The following is a 12,270-nucleotide window of genomic DNA, read 5'->3' as shown; positions in this document are numbered from 1 at the left end:
AGGAGGAGGAGAAGAAGAAGAAGAAGAAGAAGAAGAAGAAGAAGAAGAAGAAGAAGAAGAAGAAGAAGAAGAAGAAGAAGAAGAAGAAGAAGAAGAAAAAGCCCCATGAGAGTCCTTGAGTACACGCTAGGCACACTCACCGCGTCTGGTGTCTTCCCGGCCGGTGCACTGGCTGTCTTCTCCTCAGTCTCCATGGGGTCACTGAAATGAGGAAAACCAACCGTCAACACTTCAGTAAATCTCTTCTAAATAGAAGCTACAGGCAATTTAGTTATAGCATAGATCTCAACTATGTCCAAATTATTTTACAAGAAAATAAATTTACTTTGTGGGTATTATTCAATAAGAAATAAGACTCTAGCATCTCTAAGATGGCGGAAGAAGTTACTAAATTTCCCCCAAATAAACTATTAGAAAAACAAAAACAAATAAACAAAACAAAAACAAAAACAAATCTAGTTAGCAAAATTCTTAACTAATACCTACGACTAGAACAGGGGACAACAAAATGTTGTGCATTCCTCAGTCATGTAGAGATGGACCACCAGCAGCTAAGAAAACAGTGTTCAGTAAATCCTGGAATCCCCTCAAATCTAAAGCCAAATAACTGATACTTCCTTCTAGGTCAGAAGACAATGCTGGAGAGAAAACACACACTATTGTTTTGTTTGCTACCTCACAAACACAAGAGAAAGAAAGCTTTAGAGAACACTGAAAATAGAAAAATAAGATTAAACAAGCCACCTCTGTAAAAGTTTAGGAAAGCTAATTTTAGTAAAATAAATCAAAGAAAATAATAATAATAATAATATACAATACACAATATCTTATGAGAAATCTATTTTTAAGTAGTGGACATTACAGGCACGGTGGCACATGCCTTTAATACTAGCATTAAGGAGGCAGAGACAGGTGGAGCTCTGAGTTTGAGGCCAGCCTGGTCTACACAATGAATTGCAGGCTAGCCAGGGTTACACAGTAAGATTCTTTCCAAAAGGGGGCGGGGGAAGGGACGGAAGGGAGAAGAAAAAAATTATTTTAAATCAAAAAAAGAGATTCAGGGCTGCAGAGATGGCTCAGCAGGAGCACTGACTGCTCTTCCAGAGGTCCTGAGTTCAAATCCCAGCAGCCACACGGAGGCTCACAACCATCTGCAATGTGATCTGATGCCCTTTCTGGTGTGTCTGAAGACAATTACAGTGTACTCATAAATAAAATAAATTAATCTTAAAAGAGAGAATATCAGACTGGGTAAGAAGGTAGGTCATTTGATAGTGTTTGCACAGCACACATGAAGCACTGGGTTCAACCCTTGTCACTACAGAGAACTGCACAGTAGCCAATGTGCATATCATCCCAGCACTCTGGCCAGCCTGGGGAAAGCTCCTGTCTCAAAACAAAACAAATCAGAATTAGAGAAACTCAGAAATTCAAATATAAGTAGTAGAAAATTTCAGATGAAGAAAAAAAAGTCCAATCATTTCAGAAAAGATTAACTCACAATGAAATGACAGCAGAGAAACATAGAATGACTTTAAAAAGAATTTAAGAACAAAGAAAAAAAATTCAACAAAAAAAAACTTCTATAAATAAACAAGGGTAAATATGGGGGGGGGGCAGGAAACTAAATGCTATTCCCTCACATCAGGAACAAAGGATAGTCACTTTCATTCTATCCTAAAATACAATGGGAATCCCAGCCAGTGTAGAAATAAGGGGAAAGAGGAGGTACAGAAAGGGAGATGTGAAATGGTCTCTACTGGCAGATGTATGTATGATTCCTATATACAAAGTTTTATAGAAGGATCGATCTATTTTTAAATTTTTCTAAAGCTAAAAAGTAAATAAAGAAAAGTACCATAGATTATGGGCTGAACATTGCCAGGGTTACAGGTTCAGTATTGTGAGATTTCAGTGAAGAGATTCAACAAAATCACAGTCAAAATGCCCACAGGCTCACAGAAATGCAACAGATCTATAACAGCCACAATAGAAAAAAGAATCAAAGTGGATCTAGGGGTTTGAGATGTATCTCAGTGGTAGTGTGCCTGTACAGAATTTACAAGGATCCCAGCAATGGGATAAAAACATTTCATATCTGATTTTAAGACATCATAAGTCTTAGAAATAAAAAAGGTAGTACTCATAAACACAAATAGGTCAACAGGAAAGCAAAGTGAAAAGATCTTACAAGCTCCTACAGAACAGCCCTTTAAACTCTAAGCAGTCAATGGCTCCTTCCCCCAAAACCTACAAATACTTCATAGTCCTCCCAAAACAACATGGTCAGGCACGTCACAGCAACACTATACTATTCTGGGACCAATCTTCAGGGAATTCACTTTCTATTGCTGTGTATAAGTAGGGCTTATACTGTTTTGTCTAAGGACTAACCCTCCCCAATCAGTCAGTCTAATTGTCAATGCACCTGTAGATATAACTATGGAGCCTTGAAGAATATTTTCTAGACCTAGAATTTTGTCTGAAATTTATGAGGAAGGCATTAACAGTTGAAAGGGAAGAAAGTCCTTAATAGGCTTCAAAACAATGACTCATTGCTAAACAGACAATTTTGGAAGAAAAAAAAATGCTTGAACAGTCAAGATACAAACAAATTACACTGCTGGTCTAAATATATATGGATATGAAGGGGAAACTGCATATTGTGTGAGTCTAAGATATTATTGGTTTTACCACAAGTGCAAAGTCCAGAACATTTCTTTCTAAATATTTAGCCCAGATGAATCTGAGACAAATATCTTGGACCACCTATCCCACATATTTTAATTGTTATTAGCGACATGCTATCTGACACACTTTCCTTACCACCCAATCCTTTCTATTTCTTTCTAGAAGGATCCACTTTGGTTGTCCCTACTTTGCCTATCATAGTATAAGACAGGGCGATAGCACAAGACCTTATAACCTGTAGAGGCTAATAGCTAACTTATTTATTCTTAAAATCTACTCTGCATGAATACCCTACCGACGCGCAGATGGATAGAGATGTGCAGTTAGCTCTGACGCAGAGGAAGGTACTGATACCTGTCTTTCTCTGATCCTGGCACAGTACCCGTATTGGTAGATCCAGGCACAGAAGCAATCGGGGTACCAACAGTTCGAAGATTCTGGATTACAGATGACAAAAACTGCTGGCTAGCACTTTCGTACAAATCAAAACAAATCTGATAGGCCATCAGCAGGTTGTCCTCCTTTACCAGTTTCTCTAAAATATCACTCACGGCCTGAGGATCATCTAAGAAAATTAAGCACTGAAATGGAAATAAAGAACAAGCACATAGTAACTGAAAACTTCATATGCAAAGGTACTTAGAGCATGAATAGTCCCCAGCAAAAAGTGTCTCTAGCCTAGCATTTCATTCAGAACCAACACTAAGTAAATTTTTCCTAAAAATCACATTCACAGTCCTAATACTGTGCCTGGTGGCTAGCAATATTAGCTGCTGAATCCATTTTCACTTCTTTTTATTGAGACAGGATCTCATTGTGTATCCCTGACTAGCTAACTGGCCTGGAACTTGCTAGGTATGTAGACCAGGCTGGCCTCAAATAGATATCTTCCTGGCTCAGCCTCCTGAGTGCCGAGACTAAAGGTGGACACCAGCACACCCAGCAAGCGTTGACTTCTTATTTTTTTGATTTTTCGAGACAGGGTTTCTCTGTGTAGCCCTGGCTGTCCTGGAACTCACTCTGTAGACCAGGATGGCCCAAACTGTGAGATCCACTTGCCTTTTTAAAAAAGACACATTATACATTATACACATTATAATGAGTATGAAAAACACTATTGTCTTAAGCAGTATACAAAAGCATATATATAGTATATTAATTGTGTAAAAGTAAATCATGCATATCTCCAGTCAGTGAAAGCTACAGGCACTGAGAAGAGTGTAGTAAATCAAAATGTGCAATAAACTGGGAAAAACATCTACCATTATTTTAGGGAAAGGACTATAGAAAGGGGAAAAAACAAAAATCAGGCTTTCTTTCATACATTTTCTATGCTACTTGAAAATTAAGTGGTATCAAAATAAAGAGATAAAATGTACCCAGTGTTCAGTTGTGTTTTAAGTAATGAGCCCACAGATTATATCAAACTGAATTGAGAACATACACAATGATTTTTAAGTGTTGTGAGATTCCATTTATCAGTAAAAGGAACATGCTCCATGTATCCTATCCTCACAGGATGTGGAGAGATCAACTGAGTTTACCTGTGGAAAGCGATCGCAGCAACTCAGCCTAAGGAAATTTAATGCACATGCTGTAATATGCAGTGGTGTAACAGAGTGAGGAAATCAGAGTGAGTACCTGACAAACATTGATGAAATCAGGTTTTTCCAAGTTCATGTAGATTTTAACCAGGACTCTCAAAACTTTATTCCGAAACTGTTTATTCTGCATTAAAGACATGCAGAGTTTGAGGCTGTAAGCTAGCATTCCTGGGACATCATTCTGAAAGACACAATTTAAAGACAAACATCATCTAGTTACATATGTAGTTATGTATATTTAGAACCAAATTGTTTTAATTCCCCTTCTCCCTTTGTTTTTTTAAGGTTTTTCCAAACAGGATTTCTCAGTGTAGTTCAGGCTGCCCTGAACCCAGAAATTTGCCTGCCTCTGCATCCCAAGTACTGGGATTAAAGGCATCTGCCATCACTACCGGGCTATGATTTAAACTTAAAAATAAAACAAACAAAACAATACAAAAAACTAAAAAAGAACAAAAAAAAGTAACCCTGTTTAAAGGTTAGTTTTGTGATACAAGGTGACACGCAGGAGAGCAGTCTGCCTCTGAGCCTCCATTCTAGCCTCCTGCTTTCTTGGAGCATCTCATATGTACTCATGAATTCATAGCAGCTTTGGAACCTGCACGAGATCTGCACAGGCTCAAACCAGTCACCATTTCAACATGAATGAGGGAGAGGCTCAACAGACTCAAGCTGTAGCTGAGGAGCTATTAGCAACTGATGGATGCCAACGAAGGGAAGTCATTTTTCTGTGGGGGTATGGCCACTGGTGGGGGTATCTCCACTGCAGTGAGAACCCTAGACCTATGCACATTCAGGAAGCACTAATTAGACTCCATGAGTTATAAAGAATGACAGGCTGGCAGGGTGATTCGTTACTAAAACTGACCAAAGTTCATCCTCAAGATTCACATGGAGGAAGGAGAGACCCAACTCCAACTGTCTTCTGATTCCCAGGCATGCACTGTGGCACATGTGTGCTCCCCCTACACACAAATAAATAAAGTGCAATGAGAGGGAAAAAATGAGGTCACGAGGTGGAAGAGGGACATGATGGGAATGTCCAGCAGTGTGAAGAGGGAGGTGGGAGTGGAAATGATTTAGACACACTGCATCCGTGTAAGAGAGTGTCAGAGAATCAATTAAAAGTATTCTAAAAAAAAAAAAAAATCTGAGTGACCGTGGCACGAGCCTTTAATCCCAGCATTCAGGAGGCAGAGACACGTGGATCTCTCGAGGCCAGCCTGGTCTACATGGAGGGAGTTCCAGGACAGCCATGGCCACGCAGAGGGACCCTGTCTCAAAACAAAAAACAAAAAAACAAAAACAAACAAACAAGAGTTTGCACTTGAACACTCTGTTCCGTTGATTTCCCCATCAATCCTAACCTCTGAAATGACATTATCTACTTACAGATTCCAGTATAGTCTTCTCAAAGACATCTAGTCTCCTGGTCTCCAGAGCAATGCCAATCGCTTGCTTATACTTGTGATCATCGAGACATCGCTGGAACATTTTATTCACGATGCCTTCCAATCTCTGGTCAATTGGCTTTTTTTCTCCTTCAGGCAAATCTGCATTTTCCACACACTGTTTGGTATAATGATCAATGCATTTTGCTATGGAGAAAATACAGTTATTTTGTAAATTGGTCTAAACTACTAGAAAAGGACAAAGTCTACATTTATGATCCTGAACACTAGAAATAAGTACAAAGTAGTATGTATATAAAGTAGTAAGAACACATTAAAATGCTAGAACTTTCAATTAAGTAATTTTTATGACACTTACAACAAAGGACTACACATCAACACCAACAATGCTGATATTATCCCAAACATGACTATTTTGATCATAATTAATCAATTTAATTCGAAAGAGTTAGCTACAAATAGTTACTGTCACTTTAAAAAAAAAGACATACTTTAAAATATTACACAGAATATTTTTAAAGGCCTGTAACAGCAACTACCACAAAGAATGTAGTATACTTCACACTTGAAACTAGGTATCCTGAGATGAAGAACTGTTAGTAAATCAGCTTTGGGGAATAATGGAGCCCCAGGCTCAAAAAGCAACTCCAAAGAATGCAAATACTTTTCAAGCAGCAGCAGCAAATCAGGGGGAAAAAATCTTCGCATGATATGGAACCTATATCTCCTGGATTGCCTGAAAGTTCATGCAGAAGCATAGATGCTCAACTGGACTTCCGCATTTCGTGATTAGTGTGGATGCAGAAGACAGAGACATACTGAAGGGTACCAATAACACACTGGATGAGAAACACATGTACAAGTTAGTTATATTTGTTGGAATCATGTCTTAAGCATTCTAGAAAAACCGAAAATGGCATTTCCTCAAGCTGCCTTCTATGTCCCTACAGGGTGACAACTCACACTAGTAATCCTCTTTCTTCATAGTTTGTCAGCACAAAGAGAAGCAAGGTCATGATTAATTAGCTGCAAACCTTGGCAAACAGAAATAACTACAAAGACTTGTTAGCCCACTAGCTGACCCATGCTAAGCTCTGTATGGGGGACTAGCAGTGGACTTTTATAAACTGAGTACACCATGTTTAGTGCTCATCTAGGTAGAACCATGGAAGTTTAGGTCAGTTGATAAGAATAAAGTAGCAGTCCCCAAACAGCCATCGAACACTGAGCTTGTAGAAAATGTTGATCAGAGGCGGATTTCTGAGTTCGAGGCCAGCCTGGTCTACAAAGTGAGTTCCAGGACAGCCAGGGCTATACAGAGAAACCCTGTCTCAAAAAAAAAAAAGAAAATGTTGATCAGACTAAAGATCTCTGAAGGAAAATAACAAATTTTATCCTTTTAAAAGTCTAGGCAAATAATGCAGCTACCTCCTTAATTAGCAATGCAGATATCTGCACTTCTAAGACAGCCAGGGATACATAGAGAAACCCTGTCTCAAAAAAAACATTTAATTAAAAGTGGATAATCTCAAGCCGTTGTTACAGTGACAGACTACCACACCAATATTTCTAAAATTAACAAATGAGCCAGACATGGTGACACATACTACAATCCCAGTACTTGAGAGGTGGAGGCAGGAGGATCAGAAATCTGATAGCCTGGGCTACAGAGGAATATAATGTTCTGGGCTGTACTGGGCTACATAAATAGCAAAATCCATCTTAATAAACAAATAAAAAAATAACAGTAAGGGTTTTAGAGTCAATCTAGGCTTTAATTTCTGTTTTATTTAATAGTTATACATCTTTTCATCTTAAAACCCTCATTTTATCATTTGTGCAACAAGGCTAACTCCTCATAGGTAAGTTGTGGAACAAATCTAGACTATGAAGAATGACTAGCACGGCATGAAGAACAAACACTTCCTATGCTAGCAGCAACTATAGAAAATAATTGTGGCAGATGCCTATAGTAATCTCAGCACTCAGGAGCCACGGGCAAAAGAATTCTGGGTCCAGGACCAGCCTTTGATATAGTAAAAGCAAAGATGGACAAGGCAACTATAAAAATTACCAATCTGGCTGGGCATGGTGGCACACACCTTTAATCCCAGCACTCGGGAGGCAGAGGCAGGAGNATTTCTGAGTTCGAGNCCAGCCTGGTTTACAAAGTGAGTTCCAGGACAGCCAGGGCTATACAGAGAAATCCTGTCTCGAAAAACAACAACAACAACAACAACAACATAGCAATCTGACATCAACATTTCACCAAACCACTCACTGGACTGGAGATGGCTGTCACTGCAGAGCTAAGCTGCACTCAGCTAGAAGCTGGCGTAAAAATAGAACCTGTTCAATATTATGAGATGATGATTAGGAACTTCAATTAAACTTAAGATCTGGCAACGTGATATTAAAGTGAATAAAAAGGCTATATCCACTAGAGCAAGAAAGGCATCTCAAGATATAAACCTTGTCAGATGGAAGATAATTACCTATAATAGTCTCCACATATTCAGAATTATCATTGACGTTGAAGAGGTCACCTGCTCCAAGAGCATAATTCAGAGACTCCTCAAAAGCCCCCAGGTGATAAAACACTTTCGAGGCCACCAGGGCTGCAAACTGCCGACTCCGGAAACCTTCATCTTCATATAAAACTTCTCTGAAAAAATAAGGTAGGTCTCCTTTAAGCTATGATTGTCCTTAAAAACTCACACTTTAAACACTCAAGCCACAAATCAGCAGTAAATTCCTAAATGAGTTCTCCAAATTTATCAAAATAAAGTATTTTCTTACATTTTATCTACAGACTCAGAAATTTCTGCCCAGAAGTCATTCACGACTGCATTCAATTTGTGTAGTGCAAATTCCTGTAAAACAAAACAGAACTGGACTGAAAAAGACTTCACACCACGTTTCCTATAAGTGCCCACCAATCAGCCGGGTGTGGGGGTGCTGGGGCAGAGGCAGGCCAATCTCTGAGTTTGAGGACAGACTGGTCTAATACAGTTCCAGGACAGCCAAGGATATGTAGAAGAACCCTGTCTCAAAACACATAATGAAACAAGTCTCCACAAGCCTATGGCCAAGTTCTCAGTAATATTTATTTTAAATTCTCAGTAATATTTATTTTAAAATTCCATGTCTGACAAATATATAATTTAGGAACTAGTTAATGTACTTTTTCTTAGATTTATCCATTTCTTTTTTGTTGTTTTCAAACACAAAATAGCAAACTATGCATGTCCTATTGTTTCTTATAGTGAACATCTCTTCTTTGCATCTGTAAGACTTCAGTCTGATAGTTTACATTACATCAGTACAGGTATCTAGAGCCACTTGCAGAACCTTCTACTTGTCTCCAACTTTAAGAATAATTGTCCTATTACATTTATTTGGATGTGTGCATGCATGTATGTATGTGTCCATGTACCACAGTGTGCTTGTGGAAGTCAAAAGACAATTTGTGGGGCTGGAGAGATGATGGCTCAGCAGTTAAGAGCGCCAACTGTTCTTTGGAAGGTCGTGAGTTCAAATCCCAGCAACCACATGGTGGCTCACAACCATCCATAATGAGATCTGATGCCCTCTTCTGGGATGTCTGAAGACAGCTACAGTGTACTTACATATAATAAATAAATCTTAAAAAAAAAAAAAAAAAAAAGGACAATTTGTGAGGGTCAATTCTTTTCTGCCATAGGGGTTATAGGGATCAAACTCCGGTTGTCAAGCTAGGAAGCAAGGGACTTTTCGTGCTGAGAGATCTTGCCTGCTCAGTATTCCACATTTTTGTCAAGTGAAAATACATATCTGACACAGAAGAAGCAATGTTCTGTGCTCATGCTGATAAGGAAATTGGAGGGTTTCTTACTCCTGTGCCCTTTTATGATTTTTTACCCTACATTAATTTCTAGTATCAAAATACTGTCCTCTCTAGGTAGATATCAATGACTGGCTACAGGCTATAGGATGGCTACTTTAAATGATGGGAAATGTAAAGATATCATAAAACCAAAGTTGTTTCACAGAATTCACAGTAAGCCAAGTGACTTTCTCCAATTCATACCTTAAGCTGTGGCTCTTCTTCATCCAGAAGAGAAATAATTCCAGCTGTAAGACAAAAGATATACCACAATTAAGAAACATACACATGCAGATAGATACTAATCCTTGGTCAAACCTAACAATGAGGCTGGTGAGGTGGCTCAGCTGGTAAAGTGCACAAGGCACAGACATAGGGACCAGAGGTAGATCCCAGCACCCATGTGAAAAGGCTTCATCCTACTGCTTCCAAGGGAGAGGCAGAGACAAGCAGAGGCCCTGTCTCAAAAAAGATGGACAGTGATAGAAGATGTCTGCTATCAACCCATCCTGAGTTTAATCCCCAGCACCCACTTAAAAGCTAGGCATAATCCCAGCACAGACGCACAGGCAGACACCCAGAGCTCACGGCCAGCTAGTCTAGTCTAGTCCACTGGTGAGCTCAGTGAGACCTGTCTCAAAAAGCAACGTGCAGAGTGACAGAGGAAGATATCTGACATTAGTAACCTTTGCCTTCTATATTCACTGGCACATATATGTGCAAGCACACACACACATATGCACTGCATACACACACAAAACAGAAGACAAGGAAAAAAGTTTTTTTTAATGATAATGTCATTAGGGAAACAATTATTTTTCTGTAAAACTGTAGACGTTAGTGGGGTTAGGGAAATGGCCAAGCAGATTAGAGTGCTTGCTTAGCAAGCATGAAGACCAGAGTTCAAGTCTCCACATGGCCACATATACCACTTATCCCAGCTCTGGTGGAGTTGTGCAGAGGTAAGAGGATCACTGGGGCTTGCTGGCCTGAAGCCTAGATCCAGGTTCAATGAGAGACCCTGTCTCAAGGGAACGAGGGAGACAGAGACAGAAAAACAGAAAAAGAGACAGCACAGGGAGCAAACACACCTGTACACATACCACATACATATCTCGTATTCTCTTACACCACTCCCTGACAACAGCCTTTTACTGTGGGGGAACAGGTGTATGTCACAGCACATAGGGAGGTCAGAGGACAACTGATGGAAGTTGGTTCATCTTTTCACCACATGGGTCCTGGATGTCAAACTCAAGTCACTAAGCTAGGGGCAAGTGCCTTTCCTACTGAGCCATCTCACTAGCCCATAAATAAAACTATTTAAACACAACTATAAAAGTATATATTTTGGATCTTTTAGACTTATCTGTATTAATATTAAAAATCTCACCAACCTCCTATATATCATCTTTTGCCTAGCCCAACTGTTTTAAAAGTATAGTGTTTGGTCCAACAGCATTACAATTACTTCGGAACTTAGTACATATATAAATTCTTGGTTTTGCCCCAGAACTTCTTTATCAAACAATATGGGGTTAAGACCCAGGAATAAAGTTTCCCTGTGGTTCTTGTGTTTACTACAGTCCAATAACTACTCTTACCTATGTAAGACCAAGCTGTGAAAATTTTTATACAACACAAAATTAACCAATAATTGCCGACTGTGGTAGTCCATGCTATAATCTTAGCATCGTGGAGGTGAAGGCAAGAGAATCTCAAGTTTGAGTCTGACCTTGACTCAAAAATTAAAGTAACATAACTTAGAAAAACAGTAACACTTCAATTATTTCAGTGTGCCCGTGTTAAAGTACCCTCTGCCTATCATAAATAACAGACTGCAAGTATTTATTTTTATATTTATTTATTTATTTATTGTGTGTGAGCACACATCACAGTACGTACAACTTTTATAACTTGTGTGACTCAGTTCTCTCCTGCCAGCAGAGTTCTAGAAATTGAATTGAGGTACCAAGCTTGGAAGCAAGAGCCCTTACCCACTCAACCATGGTGCTGGCCCACAGAGACCCGAGGTTACTAAGTGGTAAGCAGTCTCAGCAAGCACAGCACCCGCCACCTCACCGCAGCCTCCGTGGGTCAGCAGTAAGGAGACTAAAAGCAGGCTGTCTTCTCCAGAGCAACACCGAGGTTACTAGGAAAATGATAACGGGAAATCTGTCCTTGTGCCATAAAGAAAACCAAATCTTCTCAAATATGTTTTCTTTTTTGTTGTTGTTGTTGTTTTGAGACAGGGTTTCTCTGTGTAGCCCTGGTTGTCCTGGAACTCACTCTGTAGACCAGGCTGGCCTTGAACTCAGAAATTCGCCTGCCTCTGCCTCCTGAGCGCTGGGCTCAAATATGTTTTCCGTATTGGTTATAAAATCATCTGGAACACTGAAACTGGTTAATTAAAACGTGTCCCTGTCATTTTAGTTCAAAGGTGTAACCCCTTGCTTCCACCTGCTAAATACAGTTTGGCAAACAGCTCTAGCAGTTTGGGGGAACCACAAAGGAAAAAGTACAAGGTTTAGCAATCAAATGAAGGCACCTCACTGTTCTAAAAGGAGAAACCGCTGGGCGTGGTGGAGCCATGCCCTTGATCCCAGCACTCGGGAGGCAGAGGCAGGCGGATTTCTGAGTTCAAGGCCAGCCTGGTCTACAGAGTGAGTTCCAGGACAGCCAGGGCTACACAGAGAAA

General features: G+C 39.7%; 1 protein-coding gene across 1 annotated transcript in view; it reads right to left on the bottom strand.

Moving 5' to 3' along the window:
* Positions 1–12,270, bottom strand: part of Psmd1 (proteasome 26S subunit, non-ATPase 1) — a 72,252-nt gene that overhangs the window by 55,412 nt on the left and 4,570 nt on the right. The window contains exons 2-8 of the mRNA XM_021197524.2: positions 9,777–9,820; positions 8,507–8,580; positions 8,203–8,372; positions 5,688–5,893; positions 4,333–4,476; positions 3,046–3,272; positions 141–201 (exon numbers count right to left, since the gene is read on the bottom strand). Of these exons, the coding sequence (XP_021053183.1) occupies positions 141–201; positions 3,046–3,272; positions 4,333–4,476; positions 5,688–5,893; positions 8,203–8,372; positions 8,507–8,580; positions 9,777–9,820 (926 nt within the window). The remainder of the gene's footprint in view (positions 1–140; positions 202–3,045; positions 3,273–4,332; positions 4,477–5,687; positions 5,894–8,202; positions 8,373–8,506; positions 8,581–9,776; positions 9,821–12,270) is intronic.

This window comes from Mus pahari, chromosome 5 (genome assembly GCF_900095145.1).
Source record: "Mus pahari chromosome 5, PAHARI_EIJ_v1.1, whole genome shotgun sequence".
NCBI classification, from domain to species: Eukaryota; Metazoa; Chordata; class Mammalia; order Rodentia; family Muridae; genus Mus; species Mus pahari.
Note: the sequence above shows the minus strand (reverse complement) of the source record. Positions and strands in the feature narration are given on the sequence as shown.